Genomic DNA, 27,721 nt, shown 5'->3' on the forward strand with positions numbered 1-27,721 from the left:
CAACCCCCCCTCCGCGAGGTCTCTCCCGGCCCCGCCCCCTCCCCCCATCTGTTTCCCCTCCCCCCCTCCCCCACCTCCCCGTAGTAACCGCACCCACCTACCACATCCCGGGAGCGTGAGTCACCCGCGCCACGCCCGTCCGCGTCCCTCCGTCCGTCTGTCAGTCTGTCTGTCCGTCCGCCCGTCCGTCCAGCATCCATCCGCGCAGCGGCGGCACCATGGCGGCGGCGGTTTCGGGGTCTCCGCCGCCGCGCCTCCTCCTCTGGCTGCTCGCGGCCGCCGCTTTCTTCGCCGTGCGAGCTCAGGGTGAGCGTGGTTTTTGGGGTGACCCTCCCTCCCTGCACCCCAACCCCACCGTTTTGGGGGGGGTTGGGGCTTTTATTTTGGCGGGGGGGACTGCGTGTGGGGAAGGGAGTCCCGGCCGTGTCATCCGGGGGTTTTTGTGGGGGCGGTGGGGCTTTTATTTTGGCGGGTGGGTGCGTGTGGGGAAGGGAGTCCAGGCCGTGTCATCCGGGGTTTTTTGTGGGGGCGGTGGGGCTTTTATTTTGGCGGGGGTGTGGGGACTGCGTGTGGGGAAGGGAGTCCAGGCCGTGTCATCCGGGCACAGTCCGGGAGGAGGCTGTGGATGCGGCGGCCGCGGGTTCGAATCCAGCGTGGGAAGCTAACGGCAGGGGGCGGGGGGGGGAAGAGGAGGAGAAGGAGTTGGGGTCGTGTGCAAAGCGCGCGTGTTCGGGGCTGGATTCGAACTCGGGGCAGACGCAGAGAGAGAAAAAGAGAGAGAGAGAGAGGGGGGGGGGCCGAGGATGGGTGGGGGGGAGTCTTGAGCGCGCTAAGGACCCGGATGCTGAGAAAACTAATTGGGGGGAAAAGTTAATAAAAATTCCAAAGAAAGAAAGAAAGAAAGAAAGAAAAAAAAAAAAGGAAAGAAAAAAAAAGTACCCGTATGTAGTGGAGCCTTCCCGCCAAGTGCAAGGGGACCCCACCCCGTCCCAGGATGCAATTCTGTAGTATGTGGGTGGGGGTGGGGGGAGGGGAGGGCGTTGTCCCTAATTTCGGAGGAGGGAGGGGCCCGTGCGGGGGAGGGGAGGTAAATTTGGAAAAAAAAGTAAAAAAACACGCGCCCCGCCCCGCCCAGCCGCGGGGGTGGGGGAGGGGAGGAGGGCGAAAGAGAGAGAAAGAAAGTGGGAGAAGTTTGTCCCTCGCTGGGACCCTTACCCCGTGGGGGTTTTAAAAAAAAAAAACGCACGAAAGCCAGGGCGCGTGGGAAAAGAAGTTTGTCCACTACGGGGACCCGTACGAGGGTGGGGGGGGAGGAGGGAGAGGAAGGGGTTAAAACCCCCCGTGGTGGGACCCTGACCCCTGAGGGGGGGAGGGGGGCAAATGGATGAAGGCGTTGGGTCCTAGTGAAGAAGTTTGTCCCCTGTTGGGACCCGTACTCGCGGGAGGGGGTGCGAGGGGGCAAAGCAGAGGCGCCTGGGGAATAAGTTTGTCCCATGTGGGGACCCTTACCTGGTGGGGAACGGGTTCAAGACACGCTGGGGAACATTAATAGGGGTAGGACGGGGTTTTTTTTTTTGTGGGGGGGGAAGGTTGGTGGAAAGAAGTTTGTCCCATGTAGGGACCCTTACCAACGGGGAAAACAGGTTCAAACCCCATGTTGGGACCCTGAGCATGGCGGACAAGGGGTTAAAGCGCGATGGCTGGTGGGAGAGAAGTTTGTCCCATGTCGGGACCCGTAATCTGTGGGCGGGGCAGGTGCTAAAAACCCCATTGGGGGTCCTTTAACAGGGAAGGTGGGGGAAATGGGGGGGGGGTAAAGCGATGCCCGCTGGAAAGAAGTTTGTCCGGTGTAGGGACCCTTACCGCGACAGACAAGGTGTTAAAGCGATGTCTGGTGGGGAAGAAGTTTGTCCCACGTTGGGACCCGTAACACGGAGGGGAAGGGGTTAAAGCGATGGCTGGTGCGAAAGAAGTTTGTACCATGTAGGGACCCTTACTGTGTGTGTGTGGGGGAGATGACGTCAAGCCCCATTGGGGTCCTTTAACAGGGAAAGTGGGGGGAGTGGGGGTAAAGCGATGGCTGGTGGGGAAGAAGTTTGTCCCATGTAGGGACCCTTACCACGGAGGAGAAAGGGTTAAAGTGATACCTGGTGGGAGAGAAGTTTGTCCCGTGTAGGGACCCTTACCAAGGGGGAAAAGGAGCTCGAGCCCCATGTTGGGACCCTGACCACGGAGGAGGAGAAGGGGTGAAAGCGATGGCTGCTGGGGAAGAAGTTTGTCCCTAGTAGGGACCCTTACCATAGCCAAAAGCAGTGGCTTCTGGTAAAGAAGTTTGTCCAAGGAAGGGACCCTTACGGGGGAGAGGGGTAAGGCCGTCCAGACCCATGTTGGGACCCTGACCACGGAGGAGGAGAAGGGGTGAAAGCGATGGCTGGTGGGGAAGAAGTTTGTCCCATGTAGGGACCCTTACGGGGGAGAGGGGTAAGGACGTCAAGCCCCATGTTGGGACCCTGACCACGGAGGAGGAGAAGGGGTGAAAGCGATGGCTCCTGGGGAAGAAGTTTGTCCCACGTAGGGACCCTTACCATGGGCAAAAGCAATGGCTTCTGGGAAAGAAGTTTGTCCCAGGTAGGGACCCGTACGTGGGAGAGGGGTAAGGACGTCCAGCCCCATGTTGGGACCCTGACCACGGAGGAGAAGGGGTGAAAGCGATGGCTGGTGTGGAAGAAGTTTGTCCCACGTTGGGACCCGTACCACGGAGGAGAAGGGGTTAAAGTGATACCTGGTGGGAGAGAAGTTTGTCCTTTCCAGGGACCCTTATTAGGGGTGGGAAGGGGGTTCAAGCACCACTGGGGGTGGGGGAAGAATGATGGCTTCTGGGGATGAAGTTTGTCCCACGCAGGGACCCTTACCAAGGGGGAGGGAAGGGGTTAAGGGTCCCTTAACGGGGAAGGGGGGGGGGCATTTGGGGTTGAAGCAATGGCTGGTCGGGAAGAAGTTTGTCCCACGTTGGGACCCTTACCACGGAGAAGGGGTTAAAGCGATGGCTGGTGGGAGAGAAGTTTGTCCCTTGTTGGGATCCGTAGCAAGGGGGGGGAAAAAAAGGACTTCAAGCTCCCCCATTGGGATCCTAGGAAGGAAGGTGGAAAGGGGGGTTTAAAGCTATGGATGCCCAGAGGGGACACAATTCCTGTTTTCATTTTTATTTTTTTATTTTTTAATTATTTTTATTTTCGAGGTCGGGTCTCCCCCTATACGCCCAACGCAGTCAACTCCAGTACCTTTGCCTCATTCTGTTTAATATTATTTATTTATTTATTATTGTTGTTATTAATTTCCGAGGGAGGTCGAGATATTGCCACGTGGTGGGCAATGGGTCTTTTATTTTGGTGGGAAAGCAGGAGCTTTTATTCTGGTGACAGGTGTGGAGGACATGGCAAGCGGGTGGGAGGTGGGGATGAGGGCTTTTGGCAGTTAGGGGAAGGGTGGTGTGGCTGAACTCCATGTCTGCAGGAGGGTGGAGGAGGGCCTTTTATTTTGTCAGGCAGGGAGGAGCTTTTATTTTGGTGAGGGTTGCCACGTGTGAGGGAGAGATTACTGAGTTTTGGGCGAGAAGCCGAAATGTTGCCAAAGCCAGTGGGCATAGGGGCTTTTATCTTGGTGGGAGACTGCAGCGTGTTGCGGGGAGGGGGAGGGTTCGGAATATGAGAGTTCAGGGAAAAGTCCAGTGGACAGAGGGGCTTTTATTTTGGCGGGCAAGTCGGACCTTTTATTTTGGTGTGAGGCGGGAAAAGTGGGTGAGGATGGGTGTGGAAGGGCTTTTATTTTGGTGGGTGGAGGGGATATGTGAGGCATGAAAGTACTCAATATGGTGACAGCCCGCTAGTTAGTTGGAGGGGCTTTTATTTTGGTGGGGCTGGTGAAAGCTTTTACTTGGGTGGGAGGATGGAATATGTGAGTTGTGCGAGAGAAGTCCACATATTGCAAGCTGGACGTGGAGTGGGGGGCTTTTATTTTGGTGCGAGAAGGGCATAAGTGAGTTTGGGAGAAGTCGGTAAATTTATCAGCAACGGTAGAAACAGGGTTTCGTTTTGGCGGCGCAAGTGGGAAGCTTTTATTTTGATGGGTGGTGGCAGGGCTGGATATGACATTTGAGACCCGTGAGAAGCTTTTATTTTGGTGGGGGGAGAGAGAATGAAGTTTTAGGAGAAGCCCATATTTCGCCAGCCAGTTGGTAAGGGGTGTGTGTGTGTGTGGAGGGTCTTTTATTTTGGTGGGACATGCGGGAGGGTGAATCGTGAGTTTTGGGAAGGAGGGTGGATGCAGAGGGCCTTTTATTTTGGTGGGCAACGTGTAAGCTTTTATTTAGGTGGGTGGGGAGATGAGTTGTAGAAGTCAATGGGGTTGGCAGGGTCTTTTACTTTGGTGGGAGGGTTGAAGTTGTGATTTTCGGGAGGAGTACCATAGTTTACAAGCCTGTGCTAAGAGGGTCTTTTATTTTGGTGGGCAAGGCGAAAGGTTTTATTTTGTTGGGAGGGGGGACATATGTGAGTGTTGGGGGACGTCAATATATTGGTAGCAACTGCAGACAGGGTCCTTTATTTTGGTGGGCGGGGAGCTTTTATTGTGGTAGGGGTGATATGCATTGGAAGGCGTCCCTATACTGGCAAGCTGGACGTCGGAGAAGGGAGAAGCTTTTATTTTGGCAAGTGTGGAGATATATAAGTTTTGGGAGAAGTCAATATATTGCAAGCCACGGGGCGCAGTGGAGGGTCTTTTATTTTGGTAGGAGCTGGTAGAGGGATATTTTAAGTCAATAAATACATATCTTCTCAGCCACCGTGTGGAGGGACTCTTATTTTGGTGGTCAGAGAGGAACTTTTATTATGGTGGGAGGTGCACGTGTTGGTGGAGGGGTTGGTATGTGAGTTCGGGAGAGGGACTTGTAGGTTCTTTTATTTTGGTAGGGGGATGAGGCGGGGGGGGGAGCATGTCATTTTTGGAGAGGAGTCCTTCAATTCTGACACGTGCGTTTAGGGACTTTTGTTTTGGTGGGGAAGCTTTAATTTTATACTGGTGGTTGAGTCGGTGACCAGTAGGAAGGGGACTGTGCATCTGGGAGGGAGGGGAGGAAGAGGCTCTTATTCTGGTGGGGGTACTTTTCTAAACTTGCTTCTGGTAGAAGAGGAAGAGGAGCCGAGGGGGTAGGGGAGGCAGTGCTTCTGGAAGGTTCCATGAGCTTCCTTCACCCCTCCCCCTACCCCAGCTCCCCCGCACTTGTTTAAACTTCACGCATTGGCCACCGGGATGCTCCGTCGCTAGGCGTTGCCGTGGTGACATTCAGTTGCCGGGTGATGCTCCGTCGCTAGGCGTTGCCATGGTGACGTCCGGTTGCCGGGAGATTCCCCGGGGAGAGCGTCCCTTGCTGGGTTGTTATGCGTTGCCATGGAAGCGCGGCGGGGGGGGTGTCAATCGGTTGCTAGGCGGCGTCAGCGTGAAGGCGTTGCCATGGCAGGACTCCGTCGCTATGGGCGTTGCCACGGGGGAAGAATGCGTCGCTAGGCGTTGCCGTGGTAAAGCCAGGTCGCTAGGCGTTGCTAACGGGGGTTGCTATGGAAACGGCCAAACCGGGAAAACAAGGTCTCCCCCGCTGCGCCCTCCATCCCGGAGGCCCGTGCGACGCGAGTTCGAATCCAGCCTGAGTTAGGACGGACGGACGGACGGACGCAGGTTTTCGTGGCGGTCGCGGCGGTGACTTTTGGCCCTCGCGGGCCCCCGTCCGGACACTCGCGGACGCACGCGTGTGCGGCGTGGGGTAGGAGAACGGCAGCCCGAAATCGTGGACGGGCGACGCTTTTTGTCCCGCTCGGGCACCCGTCTGGGCGGTGAATTGTGGCCCTCGCAGGCTTCCGTCCGGACACTCGCGGACGCACCTCTGAGCTGTGGGAAGGGGAAAACGCAGCCCGGTCGCGTGGACGGTCGAAGCTTTTTGTCCCGCTCGGTGATCCGTCGCGGCAGTGAATTGTGGCCCTCGCGGGCCGCCGTCCGGCCACTCGCGGACGCGAGCGGTGGGTATCCGGCGTGAGCGGAAGGAGGAAAGTTTTGTTTTGTTTTGTTTTTTTTTTTGGTTCGCTTTTTATTTCTTTGTCCCTCTCGGGCACCCGTCGCGGCGGTGAATTTTGGCCCTCGCGGGACCCCGTCCGGACGCGAGCGGTGGGAATCCGGCGTGAGCGTAAGGAGGAAAGTTTTTGTTTTTTTTTTTTGGGGGGGGGGGGTTTACTTTTTTTTTTTTTTGTCCCTCTCGGGCACCCGTCGCGGCGGTGAATTTTGGCCACCGCCGGCTTCCGTCCGGCCACTTCGAACGCGCCCGTGTGTGTTAGTCGTGGGAAAGGGGCTTAATGCAGGCTGGTCGGACGGACGGACGGACTGACGGACAGAGCGTCGGTCCGTCGGACTCCGGCGGTGCTGTGCGGCCCCGCCCCGGACACATCCGGGTCCCGTTTCTTGGCGGCGGAGTCGAGGCGAGCGACCGGGTGGCCCAGTGTGCATCGCGCATGCGCGCGCTGTTTGGGTCGCGGGTTCGAATCCCGCCTCCGCCTCTCGTACTTATATATGTGTGTGGGTGGGGGGAGGGGTACATCCGGGACTCTCTCTAGTACAAACCCGGCTTCCGGCAGGGTGGTCCAGTGGTCAGCCCCCCCCCACCCCGACATCCGGGTCCCTCGTGAAACCTTGGGGGGTGGGGGGCGGTGTTGTCCGGGATTCGAACTCGCGTCTTTTTTTCTGTCTTTATTATTATTTATTATTTTTTTTATTTTTGTCCGAATTCCTCCTGTTTTGGTCCATTTGTTCGTCAGTCAAACCGTAAATACGTTTATTTTTTATATTTTTTTAATTTATTCTGTTTTTTTTTTGTTTTTTTTTCCCCTCAATATTTTTTAAAGGTTTTTTTTTTGCCTGATCGAAGTTTATTTATTTTGGCCAATTTTTTCGGTAATTAAACCGTCAATATTGACGTCATCAACTTTATTTTAATTTTTTTTTAAATTTTTTAAATTTTTCTAATTTATTCAGTTTTTTTTTTCCTCAATAACTTAAGAGATTCCGCACGATCGAAACTCACTGTAATTCCTTCCGTTTTGGGTGAATCTGCTTGTTTTTTAAACCGGAAGCACGTGCATCATTTTTAATTTTATGATTTCCTTTCATATTTCGTTTTTTTCAACATTATTTTCTTTACATTTTTTGAAAAGACAAAAAAAAAAAACATTTTCCATGATGAAAAAAAAAAAAATCTATCGCAATTTTCTTTAATTTCGGTCAATTTTTTTTTCTTTCTTTGTATTTAAACCGTAAATACGTTCCTCGTTCATTTTATTTACTTTTTATTGATTTTATTTCTCGATTTTTTATTTCATTTTATTCATTTCCTACTTCTCGGGTTTCTTATCAGCGTTTTTCGAACGATTGTAAGTTAATTTTATATAATTCATTTCATTTTTTTCCTCCGTTTTATTACAAAAAAAACAAAAAACAAAAAAAAAAACACCGTTTTCATGTCGGTCCGTTTGTTCGTTATTCAAACCGTAGCTGCGCGCGTCATTGATTTTATTTTTCTTAATTTTTTTAAAATTTATTTGTTTTTTTCGGTCGACTTTTAAAAACATTTTTTTCCCGTGATTTCGGCACGTATATAAATAAATATGTATATATATGTATTTTTTTTTAATATATTTTACGGGGAAATCGTTATTATTTGTGATAAAATATATTATTTATACATGATACTTATTGTCGACGTGCGTGATTATCACAACGACAGTAGAATATTATTTTTACACGATATTATTATTATTAATATTTAAGTATATTATATTATTATATTTTATTATTATTAATATTTATTATTAATATTATTATATTACATTAATATATTATGTTATATTAATTAATATATCATATTATTAATATTAATATTATTTTATTATTATCTATTATTAATATTATTATCTTATTATTGTATTACACATGTGGGTAATTTATATTTAATAATGTGGTTTTTTTTTTAAATTTTTTCGTATTTTATGTTATATTTTATATTATATATTACGAGTGCATCATCCGTTTCACGCATTTATCGCACCTGCTTGTTCGCTTCATATTATCAATATTATTATAATTATTATCAAAGTTTAACTTTTATCGTTATTTTTACCTTTCAGACGACTTCGATTTAAGTGACGCCCTGGGCGGTGAGTACCCGCGGCCCCCGCCCCTCCCCCCCGCCCGCCGCCGTGGTGACGTCACTTCCTGTCCCTGGGCGGAGGGGGCGGGGCCTGCGAGGGGTCACTTCCGGCCGTCTTCCCTCCCTCCCTTCTATTTATGGTCTGTGAGGAGGAGGAGGAGGAAGAGGAGCAGGAGGGGAGGAGGAAGAGCAGGAGGAGGAGGAACTCAACTCCCTGAGTGCCGTATGGGCCCCGCCCCCCACTCCCGGCCCGTGGTGACGTCACTTCCTGTCCCCCCTCAGCGCCTCCCCCACTGTCAACGTCACTTCCTGTCACTTTAGAGTTAGTTCCTCTCCTCCCCAGCTAGCCGAGGGGCACTTCCGGCCCCCGACATTGGCCCCTCCTCCTCTGCCCCCAGTGGTGACGTCACTTCCTGTCATTTTATAAAGTGATTTCCTGTCCTCCCCTGTTAGGGGAAGGACACTTCCGGTCCCAGGGACTGGCCCCTCCTCCCCTGCCCCAGCGGTGACGTCACTTCCTGTCCCATTCTGCGTGGGGAGGGCCACTTCCGGTCCCATGCCCTGGCCCCTCTTCCTCTGCCCCCAGTGGTGACGTCACTTCCTGTCCCCCCTCTGCTAGGGGAGGGGCACTTCCTGTCAAGGGTCATTGGCCACTCCTCCGCTTCACCCACTGGTGACGTCACTTCCTGTCATTTTAAAGTCACTTCCTGTCCTCCCCAGCTAGGGGAGGGGCACTTTCGGTTCCAGGCACTGGCCCCTCCTCCCCTGCCCCAGCGGGGACGTCACTTCCTGTCCCGTGTGACATCACTTCCTGTCCCGTGTGACATCACTTCCTGTCCCGTGTGACGTCACTTCCTGTCCTCCCCTGCTAGGGGAGTTCCACTTCCGGTCCCAGGCACTGGCCCCTCCTCCCCTGCCCGTGTGGTGACGTCACTTCCTGTTCTCCCCTGCTATGGGAGGGGCACTTCTTGTCCGGGACACTGGCCCCTCCTCCGCTGCCCCATTGGTGACGTCACTTCCTGTCCTCCCCTGCTAGGGTGAGGGCCACTTCCGGTCCCAGACACTGGCCCCTCCTCTGCTCCCAGTGTTGACGTCACTTCCTGTCCCCCCCTCTGCTAGGCGAGGGGCACTTCCTGTCAAGGGTCATTGGCCACTCCTCCGCTTCACCCACTGACGACGTCACTTCCTGTCATTTTAGAGTCACTTCCTGTCCTCCCCAGCTAGGGGAGGGCCACTTCCGGCCCCAGGCACTGGCCCCTCCTCCCCTGCCCCAGCGGGGACGTCACTTCCTGTCCCGTGTGTAGTCACTTCCTGTCCTCCCCTGCTAGGGGAGGGGCACTTCTTGTCCTGTGCACTGGCCCCTCCCCTGCTGTCCCAGTGGCGTCGACACTTCCTGTCCCGTGTGACGTCACTTCCTGTCCTCCCCTGCTAGGGGAGTGCCACTTCCGGTCCCAGGCACTGGCCCCTCCTCCCCTGCCCCTGTGGTGACGTCACTTCCTGTCCTCCCCTGCTATGGGAGGGGCACTTCTTGTCCGGGGCACTGGTCCCTCCCCTACAGTCCCAGTGGCGACGTCACTTCCTGTCCCGTGTCACGTCACTTCCTGTACTCCCCTGCTAGGGCGAGTGCCACTTCCGGTCCCAGGCACTGGCCCCTCCTCCCCTGCCCCAGCGGGGACGTCACTTCCTGTCCCCCACAGCTAGGGGAGGGGCACTTCCGGTCCCAGAAACTGGCCCCTCCTCCGCTGCCCCAGCGGGGACGTCACTTCCTGTCCCATGTGAGGTCACTTCCTGTCCTCCCTTGCTAGGGCGAGTGCCACTTCCGGTCCCAGACACTGGCCCCTCCTCTGCTCCCAGTGGTGACGTCACTTCCTGTCCCCCCCTCTGCTAGGCGAGGGGCACTTCCTGTCAAGGGTCATTGGCCACTCCTCCGCTTCACCCACTGGCGACGTCACTTCCTGTCATTTTCCTAAGTCATTTCCTGTCCTCCCCTCTAGGGGAGGGCCACTTCCGGCCCCAGGCACTGGCCCCTCCTCCCCTGCCGCAGCGGGGACATCACTTCCTGTCCCGTGTGACGTCACTTCCTGTCCTCCTCTGCTAGGGGAGGGGCACTTCTTGTCCTGGGCACTGGCCCCTCCCCTGCTATCCCAGTGGCGACGTCACTTCCTGTCCCGTGTGACGTCAGTTCCTGTACTCCCCTGGCAGGGGGAGTGCCACTTCCGGTCCCAGGCACTGGCCCCTGCTCCCCTGCCCCAGCGGTGACGTCACTTCCTGTTCCCCCCTGCGAGGGGAGGGCCACTTCCGGTCCCGAGGTGTTGGCCCCTCCTCTGCCCCATTGGTGACGTCACTTCCTGTCCCCCACAGTGGGGAGGGCCACTTCCGGTCCCGGGGCGTCGGCCCCCTCTATGCTCCCCCCAGCGGCGACGTCACTTCCTGTCCCGCGTGACGTCACTTCCTGTCCCCCCTCCGGGCCTCCCCGGGGGCGCACGGGCGTAGGTCTGTGGTGGGGGGGTGGGTGGGGAACGGCACACCCGGCCCTGCGTCGCCCGCGGCGACGTCACTTCCGGCCCGGTTTCCATGGAGGTTTTTTTTTTCCTTTTTTTTTTTTCCCCCTCCTTTCTTCTCGTTCCTTCCGCAGGCGACGCGTCCACCAAGGCGCCCAAGAGGCCCCCGGCCGCAGGTCAGCGGGGGCGGGGCGGGGGCGGGGGAGGGGGGGACCCCAATTCCGCGTCTACACGCCCCCCCGTGACTCAGTTTACCTCCAGCCCCTCCCCCACCGCCCCCCGAGGCTCCGCGCCGGGCGGGAACGGGGAGCGCCGGCCACTGGGCCGTCCAGCCTCGTTCCCGTATATGTGCATTTTTATATATATATATTTATATTTTAATATATTTACGTTTCTGTGGATATTGGGTCTATTTACATGTATATATATATATATTTATTTATTTATATTTTGTTTATATGTATGTTGGGTCCACATTTTCATATACGTTCCTGTAAACACATGTGTTAAAAAAAAAATATATATATATATATTTATATTTATGTGGGTTTTTAGGTCTGCATTTTCATATATATATATATATATATGTGTGTGTGTATATAAATACATACGTAAAAAATACATTTATGTGCAGATTTTGGGTCCACATTTAAATGTATTTAAATATTCACATTATACGTATATGTTTTTTCATTTATAACTGATTTTAACCTATTTTTTTATTCATAGGCATTTTTCGTGTGCAGTTTCTCGTTTGTTACGTTATAAATATACATATGCATATATATATATGTATATATATATTTTTTTTTTTTTTTTTGACATGAGACCGTACCTTAGGCCGGAAATACAAGAAAAAAATAGATAGATGAAAAAAAATAAAATAAAGCACACACGTCAGTCGTGTTTATCGTGTGCGTGGATGTTCAATGTCCAATAAAAATCCTTAGATACCAAATATATATATATATAAACGCACACACACACACAGAGATATATATATTTTAAATATTCATATAAATAGATATATATCTTTACATAAGTAATTGTATATGTTCGTATTTATATGCATACGTGCATAGGTCTGCAAAGCCTACTTTTAACGTCAAAATATTTGGCGGTATATGTAGCGTGTGCACGTGTGGTAAATGTATGCGTACATATGCAGGCACACATGTGTGTGTGCATATATATATATATGTAAAGTGCATGTGTATATACATACAAATATTAACATATGTACATGTACACATAAAGTATACGTATATATACACATACACATATATACACACGTGTATATGTATTTTTATATGTGTACACACTTATTTATATGTGTATATATATACACACACACATATATACATTCATATATGGATATATATACATATGTAAATATACACATGCATATAAGGATATGTATATATACATATGTATATATACATGCATATCTGGATATATATATACACACATATATATACATGCATATGTGGATATATATATATATATACACACACACACGTATATATATATATATATGCATACATGCCTATGTGGATATGTATAGATACATCTATATATAAATGCATATGTGGGTTTCTATGTATACATATAAATGTTTATATATGTGTATACACATATATATACATCCACATATGGATATATATATATATATATACGCACATATATGTAGATGAATATGTGGCTATGTATAGATACACCTATATATGTACATACATATGTCAGTTTCTATATATACATATAAATATATATATATATATAAATATATATATATACATGCCTATGTGGGTTTCTATGTATACATGTAAATATATATAGATGCATATGTGGATAAGTATAGATACATCTATATATATACATGCATATGTGGGTTTCTATGTGCACATATAAATAAAAATATATAGTTATATATACATGCATATATGGGTATATATACACACACATATATATATAGATGCATATATGGATACATACATACATATATATATATATATATATACACACACATGTACATGCCTATGTGGATATGTATAGATACATCTATATATAAATGCATATGTGGGTTTCTATGTATACATATAAATGTTTATATATATGTATACACATATATATACATCCACATATGGATATATATATATATATATATATACGCACATATATGTACATGAATATGTGGCTATGTATAGATACATCTATATATGTACATACATATGTCAGTTTCTATATATACATATAAATATATATATATATATAAATATATATATATACATGCCTATGTGGGTTTCTATGTATGCATGTAAATATATATAGATGCATATGTGGATAAGTATAGACACATCTATATATATACATGCATATGTGGGTTTCTATGTGCACATATAAATAAAAATATATAGTTATATATACATGCATATATGGATATATATACACACACATATATATATATAGATGCATATATGGATACATACATACATATATATATATATATATATACACACACATGTACATGCCTATGTGGATATGTATATATGTACGTCTATATATATACCTGCATATGTAGTTTTGTACATATATATACATGCACATATGGATATATATATATATGTGTACATATATATACATGTGTGTGTATCGGTACACATACATGAACTTGCGTGTTGTGTGTGTTTCCCTCCACAGGTGACGGTGATCTCAACCTCTTTGATGGCCTTGGGGGACACGGTAGGAAAAAAGACACACGTCATCATTTGCTGGCTACATGTTTTGGCATAGGTGCACGTATGCACACACACATGTATAAGAAAGTGCACAAATTGTATTTACATAATGTAAATTATTAACAATTATAAGTCAGACATATATATCCAAATTTATAAAATACAGGCATCATATACGAACGTTAAATCAGACATATTTAAATATATCCCAATTTGCAAAATACATGCGTCATAGACGAACGTTAAATCAGACATATACAAGTATATCTAAGTTTGTAAAATAGATATATTATATATGAACATTAAATCAGACATATTTAAATATATCCAAATTTATAAAATATGTATGTTACATACGAACATTAAGTCACATATTTAAATATATCCAAATTTATGAAATACATATATATTATATATGAACGTGTGTTCATTAAATACGATATGTACGCGAAGCGTATTAGAATATATACAATAAATATGTATATAAAATGCGTATTTATGTTAATTTTATGCACGCATTTTTATATGAAATACATATATACAAATGTGTTTTAGAAAACTACATTTACATATGCATCAATATATAGATTATTCTATAAATATATATATATATATAAGTGTGTGAATCCTTCTATAAATATATTTTACCCCGTTTCACTGCTGTCCCTCAAGCTGCCGACGGTTATGTTTTTTAAGCCATTACCTCCTGTGTATATTTTCCATACGTTAATTATGTCTCCCTACACACGTTCGTATCTCTCGATCTATATATTTTTATATATTTTGTATTTTTTATACACTTTTATTTCATTTTTCTGATCTTCGGTTGTGTCTGGTGAATGGGAGACAGAAGTCTTGAGGTCGAAAAAAAATCTGCATTATTTGCAGACTCTCGGGATTCTCTTTTTGAGAGAGCGGGGGTGGGGGTGGTGGGGGGGATGGGCAGGGTGCACGGAGGGATTCGAACCCGCGACCCGTCCGTCCCGTGACCCCCCCCTCTCTCTCTCTCTGTCCTCCCCTTCCCCCACGACATGATTAGACGAGCCCGCCACGCCCGGCAGGCCCAGGCCCAGGCCGCCGCCGCCGAGGAATCCGGAACATTCCGGTAAACGTGGCGCCGGAACCGTCTCCCGGTGGGTGGGGTGTCACACGGTGCGTTCGGGAGGTCCGGCCCGGGCTGCGCGCTGGGTTCGAGCGAGGTCGGGGTGCGGGGCCAGCCTGGGCTACCGGGGTCCGCCCCCTGAGACGTCGCCTCTCCCCCCCCCCCCCCGCAGACACGGGCATCTCGGACAGCGACCTGGTCGACATCAACCCGGGAGGATCAGGTGACCATCTCCCCCTCCCCCGCCCGCGCCCCTCCCCCGCCCGCCCCGCACCTCTAACCACTGGGCCGCCCCGCGCGCCCCGGTGCAGGCTGGGAGGGCGGGGACTTTTTTCTCGCGCCCCCCCCCCGGGACTTATCTCGCTGGCTCCCCGAGACTCCCCTGTTCCTTCCGGGACTTGTCTCGCTCTTCCTGAGACGTATCTCGCGCCTCCTGGGACGTGTGTCGTTTACTTCCTGGGACTTGTCTCGCGCTTCCTGAGACTTATCACGCTCTTCCTGTGAAATGTATCATTTACTTCCTGAGACTTGTCTCGTGCTTCCTGAGACTTATCTCGCTCTTCCTGTGAAATGTATCATTTACTTCCTGAGACTTGTGTCGCGCTTCCTGAGACTTCTCTCGCTCTTCCTGAGACATGTGTCATTTGCTTCCTGGGACTTATCTCGCTCTTCCTGAGATGTATCATTTACTTCCCGGGACCTATCTCGCGCTTCCTGGGACATGTATCATTTACTTCCTGAGACTTCTTTCGCTCTTCCTGAGACATGTATCATTTTCTTCCTTGGACTTATCTCGCTCTTCCTGAGACATGTATCAATTACTTCCTGAGAACTATCTTGCACTTCCTGAGACTTATCTCGCTCTTCCTGAGACGTGTATCATTTACTTCCTGAGACTTGTCTCGCGCTTCCTGGGACTTGTCTTGCGCTTCCTGAGACTTATCTCGCTCTTCCTGAGAAGTGTATCATTAATTCCTGGGACTTATCTCGCGCTTCCTGAGACATGTATCATTTACTTCCTGGTTCTTATCTCGCGCTTCCTGAGACTTATCTCGCTCTACCTGGGACATGTATCATTTACTTCCTGGGACCTATCTCACACTTCCTGAGACTTATCTCACTCTCCCTGAGACATGTATCGTTTACTTCCTGAGACTTGTGTCTCGCTTCCTGGGACTTATCTCGCGCTTCCTGAGACATACATCATTTACTTCCTGGGACTTTTCTCGCGCTTGCTGAGACATAATCTCGCTCTTCCTAACACGTGTATCATTTACTTCCTGTGACTTGTCTGATGCTTGCTGAGACTTATCTCACGCTTCCTGAGACGTGTATCATTTACTTCCTGAGAGTTATCTCTCGCTTCCTGAGACTTATCTCGCTCTTCCTGAGACGTGTATCAGTTACTTCCTGAGACTTGTCTCGTACTTACTGAGACTTATCTCGCTCTTCCTGAGACTTATCTCTCGCTTCCTGAGACTTATCTCGCTCTTCCTGAGACATGTATCATTTACTTCCTGGTTCTTATCTCGCGCTTCCTGAGACTTATCTCGCTCTACCTGGGACATGTATCATTTACTTCCTGGGACTTATCTTGCGCTTCCTGAGACTTATCTCGCTCTACCTGGGACATGTATCATTTACTTCCTGGTTCTTATCTTGCGCTTCCTGAGACTTATCTCGCTCTACCTGGGACATGTATCATTTACTTCCTGGTTCTTATCTTGCGCTTCCTGAGACTTATCTCGCTCTACCTGGGACATGTATCATTTACTTCCTGGTTCTTATCTCGCGCTTCCTGAGACTTATCTCGCTCTTCCTGGGACCTGTATCATTTACTTCCTGAGACTTATCTCGCGCTTCCTTCCATCACTCACTGCCTGGGGGGGGGTCACTGACTCCCCGAGACTTATCTCGCCCTTGCTGTGAGGCATGTTTCGTGAACTTCCCGGGACGTATCTCACGCCTCCCGAGACTTATCTGGCGCTTCCTGACGCACGTATCACTCATTTCCTGAGACCTTTCTCGCCCTCCCCGAGACTTATCTGGCGCTTCCCGAGAACCCCTTACTTAAAGGGCCGGCGTTTCCACCCTGTTCACGGCCATGTCTGTGTGTCTGTCTGTCTGTCTGTCTTCACCCGCCAGGTGGCCGCAGAGGAGGCGGCGGCGGAGGCGGAGGGGACGGCCCCAGGAGCGACGATCCGCAGGGTGAGCGCGGCCGGGAGGGGGCGGGGCTTGTTGCCGCGGTGACCGCCTGATGGGCGGCGAAGGGGTGTGGCCGGGAGGGGCAGGAGGGGAGGTAGGGAGGCTCGGTGGTCAGCGCCGCCCCTCCCCCGCAGCGGCCCCCGAAGGCGTGATCCCGGCCATCGTGAGCAGCGTGGCCGTGGCCCTGGCCGGCGTGGTCTCGGGCTTCGTGGCCTACTACAAGAAGAAGCTCTGCTTCAAGCAGAACGGTGAGCCGCCCCTCCCCCGCCCCTCCGCCCCCCCGACCCCACCCGCCGTGGCGTCGCGCCCCTCCCCCGCCGCCCCGCCGTGGTCGCCATCTTCCCGGCCGCCGCGCCCCTCCCCCGGGCCCCTCCGTCGGCGTGCGCCGCCCCTCCCCCGCCCACCCGTCACCCACCCCCCCCCCCCCGTCAAAATGGCCGTGCGCTCCCCTCCCCCGCCCGCCCTTCGTCTTCCACTTCGTCGTCATGCGCCCCTCCCCCAACACCGTTCGCTCGTCGTCGCCGTCTGGGCCGCCGGGCCCCTCCCCCACCCCTCCGTCGGCATGCGCCGCCCCTCCCCCACCCAGACCCGCCCACCACCACCATCATCATCATCATCACCGCGTCCCCCGCCCCGTGCGTGACTCCCCGGCCCACGCGCACCCGTCGTCGTCCTCGCCCCCTCCCCCACCCGCCCGGCTCCGGCCCCGCCCCCTCCTGCTCCCCCTCCTCCTCCTCCCACTGCCGCCGCCCCCTCCGCTCTTCTGCCGCCGCGCTGGTGCGGGGGAGGGGCACACGTGCTTAACGCAACTGCGACTTAACCGCGGATGGCGGCCGCGCTCACCCTGTTCTGCGTGTGCCCCTCCCCCTCTCTGTCCTCCTCTTCCTCCCCCTCTTCCTCCTCCTCTTCCTCCCCTTCTTCCTCCTCTTCCTCCCCTTCTTCCTCCTCCTCCTCGTCCTCCTCTTCCTCCTCTTCCTCCCCCACTTCCATCCCATCTTCCTTCTCCTCTTCCTCCTCCACTTCCTCCCCATCTTCCTCCTCCTCTTCATCCTCCTCTTCGTCCTCCTCTTCCTCCCCTCCTTCCTCCTCCTCTTCATCCTCTTCATCCTCCTCTTCCTCCCCTTCTTCCTCCCCTTCTTCCTCCTCCTCTTCCTCCCCATCTTCCTCCCCATCTTCCTCCTTTTCATCCCTCTTTTCCTTCTGTTCCTCTTCTTCCTCCCCTTCTTCCTCCTCCTCTTCCTCCCCTACTTCCTCCCCCTCTTCCTCCTCTTCGTCCTCCTCTTCGTCCCTCTTCTCCTTCTGTTCCTCTTCTTCCTTCTTTTCCTGATCGTCCTCCTCTTCCTCCTCTTCCTCCCCCACTTCCTCCCCCTCTTCCTCCTCCTCTTCCTCCCCCACTTCCATCCCATCTTCCTCCTCTTCGTCCTCCTCTTCTCCTTCTGTTCCTCTTCTTCCTTCTCTTCCTGATCGTCCTCCTCTTCTTCCTGTTCCTCTTCCTCCTTCTTTCCCTCCTCCTGCTCCGGGTCCTGTTCCTCTCCTTCCTCATCTCCTTCCTCCTCTTCCTCCTTCCCTCCTCCTTTTTCCTCCCCCCCTTCCTCCTCTTCGTCCTCCTCTTCGTCCCTCTTTCCCTCCTGTTCCTCCTCTTCTTCCTTCTCCTCTTCCTCTTCCTCCTTCTTTTCCTCCTGCTCCTGGTCCTTCTCGTCTTCCTCATCTTCTTCCTCCTCTTCCTCCTTCCCATCTTCCTCCTTTTTTCCCCTCCTCCTCCTCATCCTCTTCCTCCTCCTCTTCTTCCTCCCTCTTTTCCTTCTGTTCCTCTTCTTCCTTCTCCTCTTCCTCATTGTGCTCCTCTTCTTCCTCCCTCTTTTCCTTCTGTTCCCCTTCTTCCTTCTCCTCTTCCTCATTGTGCTCCTCTTCTTCCTCCCTCTTTTCCTTCTGTTCCCCTTCTTCCTTCTCCTCTTCCTCATTCTGCTCCTCTTCTTCCTCCCTCTTTTCCTTCTGCTCCTCTTCTTCCTCCTCTTCCTGCTCGTCCTCCTCACCCACTTCCTCTTGCATTTCCCCCTCTGCAAATCCTCTCCCTCCTTCGTTTCCTCCTCCTCCTGCTCCTGGTCCTTCTCCTCTTCTTCCTCATCACCTTCCTCCTCCTCCTCTTCCTCCTTCCCCTCTTTCTCCTTTTTTCTCCTCTTCCTCCTCCTTTTCCTTCTGTTCCTCTTCTTCCTTCTCCTCTTCCTCATTGTACTCCTCTTTCCCCTTCTCTTCCTCCTCCTCCTCTTCCTCCTTCTTTTCCTTCTGTTCCTCTTCTTCCTTCTCCTCTTCCTCATCGTGCTCCTTTCCCCTTCTCTTCCTCCTCCTCTTCATCCTCTTCCTGCTCATCTTTCTCACCCACTTCCTCCTCCTCCTTCTCTTCCTCCTCCTCTTTGTCCTTCTTCCTGTTCCTCCTCCTCATGCTCCTCTTATTCCTCCACTTCCTCCTCTTCCTGCTCGTCCTTCTCTCCCACTTCCTCCTCCTCTTCCTCCTCCTCCCTCTCTTCCTCCTCCTCTTTCTCCTCCTCTTCCTCGTCGTGCTCCTCTTATTCCTCCACTTCCTCCTCTTCTTGCTCGTCCTCCTCACACACTTCCTCTTCCTTTTCCTCCTCTTCCTGCCCCACTTCCTCCGCCTCCTCTTCGTCCTTCTTTCCTTCCTGTTCCTCCTCCTCTTCCTTCTCCTCTTCCTCACTATCCTCCTCCTCTTCCTCCCCATCCTCCGCATCCACTTCCTCCCCCTTTTCCTCCTCTTCCTCCTTGTCCTCTTCTTCCTTCTCTTCCTCCTCTTCTTCCTCCCCTCACCCACTTCCTCCTTTTCCTCCCCCTCCCCCCCTTTTCCTCCTCCTCTTCCTCACTATCCTCCTCCTCTTCCTCCCCATCCTCCTCATCTATTTCCTCCTCCTCTTCCTCTTGGTCCTCCTTTTCCTCCCCCTCCTCCCCCTTTTCTTCCTCCTCGTCCTCTTCTTCCTTCTCATCCTCCTCTTCCTCCTGTTCTTCCTCCCCCCCCACTTCCTCCTTTTCCTCCCCCTCCCCCCCCTTTTCCTCCTCCTCTTCCTCCTCGCCCTCTTCTTCCTTCTCTTCCTTCTCTTCCTCCTCTTCCTCCTCCTCTTCCTCCTCCTCGTCCTCCTCCTGTTCCGGCTCCTCCTGGCCGCCGCGTTGTGTTCCTCTCCCCCCTCCCCCACCCCCGTCCTCACCCTCATCTTCATCGTCACGCCCCGGCACCCCGTCGGGAGGCGTGCTGACCCGCCCCTCCCCCGCCCGCCTCAGATCCCTCGACGACGACGACGACGACGCCGTAGGAGGAGCCAGCGCCCACCGCACACGCCCTTCCCCCTTCCTCCCCTCCCCCGCCCGCCCTCCCTGCCTCTTCCCCCGCGCGGTTGAGGGATCAACAACCCCACTTCCGGTCCCACTTCCGGCCCCTCCCCCCACCGCTAGGAGGTCCCACTTCCGGCCCCTCCCCCCACCGCTAGGAGGTCCCACTTCCGGCCCCTCCCCCCACCACTAGGAGGAAGTTTGTGACCGTGGGCGGGGATTGGCTGTTGATTGACACATCCGACTTCCGGTTCCCACTCTGCTGCCTTGTGATTGGAGGATGGGGGTCACTGGGGGGCGGGACTTGAGTGTTGATTGACACCCACACTTCCTGTTCCACTATGCTTCTACTTCCTGTCCTCCCATCTGCTTCCTTGTGGTTGGAGGATGGTGTCACTGGGGGCGGGACTTGAGTGTTGATTGACACCCCACACTAACTGTTCCACCAACGCTTCTACTACCTGTCCCCCCCATCTACTTCCCTGTGATTGGAGGATGGGTGTCCAAGGGGGCGGGACTTGAGTGTTGATTGACACCCCACTCTCCGTGTTCCACTTACACTTCTACTTCCTGTCCTCCCCATCTGTTTCCTTGTGATTGGAGGATGGGTGTCACTGGGGGGCGGGACTTGAGTGTTGATTGACACCCCACTCTCCGTGTTCCACTTACGCTTCTACTTCCTCTTTCCCCATCTGCTTCCTTGTGATTGGAGGGTGGAGGGTCACTGGGGGCGGGACTTGAGTGATGATTGACACCCCACACTACCTGTTCCACTAACGCTTCTAATTCCTGTCCCCCCCCCGACTACTTCCTTCTGATTGGATGATGGTGTCACAGGGGGTGGGACTTGAGTGTTGATTGACACCCCACACTTCCTGTTCCACTATGCTTCTACTTCCTGTCCCCCCCATCTGCTTCCTTGTGATTGGAGGATGGGTGTCACTGGGGGCGGGACTTGGGTGTTGATTGACACCCACACTCCCTGTTCCACCAACGCTTCTACTTCCTGTTCCCCCATCTGCTGCCTTGTGATTGGAGGGTGGAGGGTCACTAGGGGCGGGACTTGAGTGTTGATTGACACCCCACACTTCCTGTTCCACTACGCTTCTACTTCCTGTCCTCCCATCTGCTTCCTTGTGATTGGAGGATGGTGTCACTGGGGGGCGGGACTTGAGTGTTGATTGACACATCTGACTTCCACTTCCGGTTCCACTTCCTTTTGACTTCTGGTTCCATTTCCTGTGACCGGAGGACATGTGGGCAGATGTGGGGTGTTGACTGACACCCCGAGTTACTGTTCCTCTGCCTGATTTCCTTGGCTTCCTTGTGATTGGTAGAAGTGTGCCAGTGGTGGGCGGGACTTAGGTGTTGATGGACACCACCACTTCCTACTCCCGTTTCTGCCATCTCGTGATTGGCTGTGCTGTCACTGTGTGGGCGGGCCTTGAGTCTTGATTGACACCTTCACTTCCTGTCCCTTTTCCACTGAACCCTCCGGGCCTTGATGGCTGGTTGATTGACACCCACAGTTACTGACCCCGCCGCAGTCTGATTGGACGGAGAGCGTCACCGGGGGTGGGTCTTGAGTGTTGACACCTGCCACTTCCTGTTTCCCTTTTGCCTGACTCTTTGTGACTCACCAGGGGGCGGGCCGTGATGTTTGATTGACAGTGCTGTTCCACTTCCTGTTCCCCCTCCCGGCTTCGCTTGGCACCTGGCGTTTACTGTCCCCGCAGTGTGATTGGAGGAACAGTGTCACTGAGGGTGGGCCTTCGGGGATGATTGACACCCTGTCCTTCCTGTCCACTCTCTACTTCCACCGGGTTGGGTGACATGTGCCAAGGGGGCGGGGCTTGGGTGTTGATTGACACCCTAACATACTGTCTCCTCTCTGCTTCCGATTGGAGGAAATGTGTCCCGGGGGCGGGGCTTGGCTGTTGATTGACACCCGCACATCCTGTCTCCTCTCTGCTTCCGTCTGATTGGAGGAAATGTGTGCCATGGGGCGGGGCTCGGTGGTTGATTGACACCTGCACATCCTGTCTCATTTCTGCCTCCGTCTGATTGGAGGAAATGTGTCCCAGGAGGCGGGGCTTGTGTGTTGATTGACTCCCCCACGACCTGTCTCCTCTCTGCCTCTGTCTGATTGGAGAAAATGTGTCCAAGGTGGCGGGGCTTGTGTGTTGATTGACACCCCCACATCCTGTCTCCTCTCTGCCTCAGTCTGATTGGAGGAAATGTGTCCAAGGGGGCGGGGCTTGTATGTTGATTGGCACCCCTACATCCTCTCTCTTGTCTGCTTCCGTCTGATTGGAGGAAATGTGTCCCGGGGGCGGGGCTTGTGTGTTGATTGGCACCCCCATATCCTGTCTCTTGTCTGCTTCGGTCTGATTGGAGGAAATGTGTCCCGGGGGCGGGGCTTGTGTGTTGATTGACACCCCCACGACCTGTCTCCTCTCTGCCTCTGTCTGATTGGAGGAAATGTGTCCCAGGGGGCGGAGCGTCAGTGTTGATTGACACCCCTACATCCTGTCCCCTCTCTGCCTCTGTCTGATTGGAGGAAATGTGCCACAGGGGGTGGGGCTTCACTGTTGATTGACACCCCCACATCCTGTCACCTCTCCACCTCTTATTGGAGGAAATGTGTCACAGGGAGCGGGTCTTGGGTGTTGATTGACAACCCTGCGTCCTGTCTCCTCTCATCCTTGGTCTGATTGTAGGAAATGTGTCCCAGAGGGCGGGGCTTCAGTGATTGACACCCCCACATCCTGCCTCTTGTCTGCTTCGGTCGGATTGGAGGAAATGTGTCCCGGAGGCGGGGCTTGGTGGTTGATTGACACCACCCCCACATCCAGTCACTTCTCCGCCTCTTATTTGAGGAAATGTGTCAGGTGGCGGGTCTTGGGTGTTGATTGACACCCCCTCATCCTGTCTCCTCTCTGCCTCTGTCTGATTGGAGGAAATGTGTCCAGGGGGCGGGTCTTTGGTGTTGATTGACACCCCCTCATCCTGTCTCCTCTCTGCCTCTGTCTGATTGGAGGAAATGTGTCAGGGGGCGGGTCTTGGGTGTTGATTGACACCCCCTCATCCTGTCTCCTCTCTGTCTCTGTCTGATTGGAGGAAATGTGTCCAGGGGGCGGGTCTTTGGTGTTGATTGACACCCCCGCATCCTGTCTCCTTTCTGCCTCTGTCTGATTGGAGGAAACGTGTCCAGGGGGCGGGTGTTTGGTGTTGATTGACACCCACACATCCTGTCTCCTCTCTGCTTCCGTCTGATTGGAGGAAATGTGTCTCAAGGGGCGGGGCTTGTGTGTTGATTGACACCCCCACATCCTGGTGCCATCTCCGCTTCCACCTGACTGGAGGAAGTGAGTCACTTGGTGGGGGGCGGGACTTGTGTGTTGATTGACACACACCCCACTTCCTGCCCTCCCTTCCCTCCCCTGCTTCCTTCTGACTGGAACAAGTGTGTGACGAGGGGCGGGCCTTGGGTGTTGATTGACAGCCTCCACTTCCTGTCTCCCTCTGCTCCCTTCTGATTGGATGGGGTGCGCCCCAACGTGGGCGGGGCTTGGCGATTGATGGGCACCCCGACTCCGGTCTCCCCTCCCCCTCTCTTGCCTGTGGAAACCAGATAAATAAAAGCCCTGCTCCCCCTTGCGTGCGCTTCCTTTGCGATACGGTGGGGTGCCCTCGCCGAGGGGTGGGGCTTGTCGGCGTTTCCGTGGAAACCACGCGCTCCCCTGATAGACAGCTCAGGGTGACGAGTGGGAGGGACTTCCTGTGCCAGTCTTGCCCCTCTAGGGTGATTGACAGCAGCTCACTGTCACTGAGGGGGAGGGACTTCCTGTGCTATGCCCGCCCCACAGGATGATTGACAGCAGGTCGCTGTCTCAGAGGGGGCGGGACTTCCTGTGCCATGCCCGCCCCTGAGGACGATGGACAGCAGGTCGCTGTCTCAGAGGGGGCGGGACTTCCTGTGCCGAGCCCGCCTCCCCCGAGGATGATTGACAGACAGTTCAGCCATTACAATTCGGGGGGGGGGTCGGGTGGGCTGGCAAGGCCCAAAGTTGATTGGCAGACCACGGATGTCACTCAAGGGGCTGGGGGGGCGGGACTTCCTGCGCCACGGCCGCCCTGTGGACGACTGACAGCTCTCGGCGGGGGAGGGGGCGGCATCCCATGGCGGGTGATTGACGGGCGGGGAGGGGGGGGCGGGACTTCCTGCGCTAACCACCGGGCCGTCTGTCGTCTCCCCTCCCCCGCAGGGCAGCAGGGTGACGCGGAGATGGCCGCCCGCGCCGAGCCGCCCGGTAAGCCAGCGCCCGGACCCTGCGCTTCTCGGTTTACTTCCGCTTTTTTGTTTTTTTTTGTATTTTGTGTTTTTTTTGATTTTTAAAAAAAAAAAATATGTAATTGTGTTGGAACCTGTAGTGAAGTTTTTGAATTTTATTTTATTTTATTTTATTATTTCATTTTATTTTATTTTTTTTTTTTGGATTTCCTTAAGAAAAGTGAATGACGTGGGAAGCTGCGGTGAAGTTTTTGATAATTTTTTGGTTTATTTAGAAAAAAAAAAAGAACAATGATCAAGTGAGAACCTGTAGAAAAGTTTTGAACTTTTTTTTTTTGTTTTATTTCAAAAAAGTGAATTACATGAGAACCTGTAGGGAACTTTTTGAATTTTTTTTTAAATTTCCTTAAAAGGGTGAATTACTTGGGTACCTGTAGTGAACTTTTTGGTATTTTTTGGTTTATTTTAAAAAAAAAAAAACAAAAACAAACAATGATTACGTGAGAACCCGTAGCAAAATTTTTGAATTTTTTTTTTTTTTTTGATTTCCTTAAAAAAAAAGTGAATTACGTGGGAACCTGTAGTGAAGTTTTTGAATTTATTTCTTTAATTTCCTTAAAAAAGGTGAATGACGTGGGAACCTGTAGTGAAGTTTTTGATAATTTTTTTGATTTATTTAGAAAAAAGAAAACAATGATCACGTGAGAACCTGTAGCAAAATTTTTGAACTTTTTTTTTTGTTTTATTTCAAAAAAGTGAATTACATGAGAACCTGTAGTGAACTTTTTGAATTTATTTTTATATTTCCTGAAAAAAGGTGAATGACATGGGAACCTGTAGTGAACTTTTGAATTTTTTTAAAATTTCCTTAAAAAAGGTGAATTACTTGGGTACCTGTAGTGAACTTTTTGGTATTTTTTGGTTTATTTAAAAAAACAAAAAAAATGATTACGTGAGAACCTGTAGCAAAATTTTTGAATTTTTTTTTTTTGATTTCCTTTAAAAAAAAGTGAATTACGTGGGAACCTGTAGTGCAGTTTTTGATGTTTTTTTTTTTTTTTTTGGTTTCTTTGAAAAAAATCAATTACGTGAGAACCTGTACCAAACTTTTTGAATTTTTTTTTTTTGATTTCCTTCAATAAAGTGAATTACGTGGGAGCCTGTAATAAACGTTTTTGATGTTTTTTTATTTCAAAAAAAGCAATTACATGAGAAACTGTAGCGAACTTTTTGAATTTTTTTTTTTGATTTCCTTAAAAAAAGTGAATTACATGGGAAGCTTTAGTGAAGTTTTCGATTATTTTTTTGGTTTATTTTAAAAAATGCAATGATCACGTGAGAAGCTGTAGCAAAATTTTTGAACTTTTTTTTGTTTTATTTAAAAAAAGTGAATGACATGGGAACCTGTAGTGAACTTTTTGAATTTATTTTTTAAATTTCCTTAAAAAAGGTGAATGACGTGGGAAGCTGTAGTGAAGTTTTTCATAATTTTTTGGTTTATTTAAAAAAAAAAAGAACAATGATCACGTGAGAACCTGAAAAAAAAATTTTGGACTTTTTTTTTGTTTTATTTATTTCAAAAAAGTGAATTACATGGGAACCTGTAGTGAACTTTTTGAATTTTTTTTTAATTTCCTTAAAAAAAGTGAATTGCATGGGAACCTGTGGTGAAGTTTTTTGATCTTTTTTTTTGTTTTCTTTTAAAAACAAAGATTATTTGAGGACCCGTAGCAAAGCTTTGGAACTTGTTTTCGCTTCCAGAAGTTATTCGCGGGGGAACCCGTAGTGCAGATTTTGATGTTTTTGGTTTCTTTTCTTTGTTTTGTTTGTTTTTTTAAATTTTTTATTTATTTATTTGAGAGCGAAAAACACTTTTTTTAAAAAAAAAAAAGTGCTTACCTGAGAACCTGTAGCGTTTAGGATTTTATTTATTTATTCTTTTTTTTTTTTGCTTTCTTGAAGTGAATTGCGTGGGAACCTATAGTGAAGTGCTTAATATTTTTTTGGTTTCTTTTAATAAAAAAAAAAATTAATTACCTGTAGCGAAGTGTTTTATTTTATTTATTTACTTATTTATTTTTATTTAAAAAAGAAAAACACATAGCTACGTGGTAACCGGCAGCGGACATTTTCCGTGGTTATTTTTATTTTTTTTTTAATTAATTTTTTAAATTAATTTTATTAATTAATTTTAAATTAATTTTATTAATTAATTTTTAATTAATTTTTTTAACATTGGAGGGAGAGGCAGGGGGAGGTGAGAGAGGGTGGGGGAGGGGGCGCGTCGTCGTCGTCGTTTTTTTCTGAGAAAAATCCCGAAAATAGGCAAATCGATCGAACAACGATCCCAACGTGGGCGGCGGCGGGGGATTCGAACCCGGGTCCGGCCGTGTCTCTAACCCGTGTTCCCCTCGCTCTCCCTCCCCTCCCCTCCCCCCCCACCACAGTGCAGCAAACCCTCCTGGAGAGGTAGGCCGTAGCCACGGCGACGACGCCCCGCGCCCCACCCCCGCCACGTCGCGAGTGCCCCTGGGGCCCGGCCGGGGGAGCCCCTCCGGCCCACCGGCTTCCCGCGTCCGGCTGGCTTCGTTTGGACCCCGCGGGCCACCGTAGCCCGCCCCCCCCCCCCCCCGGCAGTGATTCCAGCAAGTTAACCCGGCCGTTGCCCGAAGATGGACCCCGCGGGCCACCGTAGCCCGCCCCTCCCCCCCCACCGACGGTGCCTCACGCAAGTTAACCCGGCCGTTGCCCGAAAATGGACCCCGCGGGCCGCCGTAGCCCGTTCCCACGGGGGTCGCCTTGCCCAGCCGGTGGGCGCTGGCTGAGATTGGACCCCGCGGGCCACCGTACCCCGCCCTCCACGCCGCCGCCGCCGCCGCCTGGCCTCTTCTGTGCGCGTATCTGGAATTGGACCCCGCGGGCCGCCGTAGCGTGCTCACGCGGGGGAGTGCGGGGAGGGGACACGGGGTCTCCCTGCCCAGCCCCCAGGGAGCGCCGGTGCCTTCGAGGGATTTGCTGGCTTTGATGCAAAATGGCCGCTGTGTCTGAAATTGGGCCCCGTGAGCCACCGTACTATCCCGCTCACCACGCCGCCCCTGCTGTTCGCACGAATCCTGAATTGGACCCCGTGGGCCGCCGTAGCGTGCTCACGCAGGTGGACACGGGGTCGCCTCCGCCAAACCCCAGGGAGCACCCAACGTGGGAATTTTTGGCTTGGATGCACATTGGCGTCCGCTGCCTGAAATTGGGCCCCGTGAGCCACCGTACCCCGCTCACCATGCTGCCTGTGCCGTTTGCACATATATC

General features: G+C 51.0%; 1 protein-coding gene across 1 annotated transcript; it reads left to right on the forward strand.

Annotated features, from left to right (window-relative positions):
• Positions 1 to 79: 79 nt before the first annotated feature.
• LOC123457604 (CD99 antigen-like) lies at positions 80 to 27,559 on the forward strand. Its single transcript, XM_045141448.1, has 10 exons — positions 80 to 306; positions 8,223 to 8,252; positions 10,881 to 10,922; positions 13,444 to 13,485; positions 14,521 to 14,586; positions 14,756 to 14,806; positions 16,729 to 16,791; positions 16,923 to 17,036; positions 24,390 to 24,434; positions 26,863 to 27,559. The coding sequence occupies exons 1-10, from the start codon at positions 219 to 221 to the stop codon at positions 26,886 to 26,888; spliced, it is 567 nt and encodes a 188-aa protein (XP_044997383.1). The 5' UTR covers positions 80 to 218; the 3' UTR covers positions 26,889 to 27,559.
• Positions 27,560 to 27,721: the final 162 nt, after the last annotated feature.

This window comes from Jaculus jaculus, unplaced genomic scaffold (assembly GCF_020740685.1).
Source record: "Jaculus jaculus isolate mJacJac1 unplaced genomic scaffold, mJacJac1.mat.Y.cur uX1, whole genome shotgun sequence".
NCBI classification, from domain to species: domain Eukaryota; kingdom Metazoa; phylum Chordata; class Mammalia; order Rodentia; family Dipodidae; genus Jaculus; species Jaculus jaculus.

What these genes read in the sequence shown, in the direction of transcription:
- LOC123457604 (XM_045141448.1), top strand. Translation starts at nt 219, where the DNA reads ATGGCGGCGGCGGTTTCGGGGTCTCCGCCGCCGCGCCTCCTCCTCTGG. An exon ending in CTTCGCCGTGCGAGCTCAGG is followed by an intron (nt 307 to 8,222) that starts GTGAGCGTGGTT and finishes TTTACCTTTCAG; the next exon opens with ACGACTTCGATTTAAGTGAC. An exon ending in TTTAAGTGACGCCCTGGGCG is followed by an intron (nt 8,253 to 10,880) that starts GTGAGTACCCGC and finishes TTCCTTCCGCAG; the next exon opens with GCGACGCGTCCACCAAGGCG.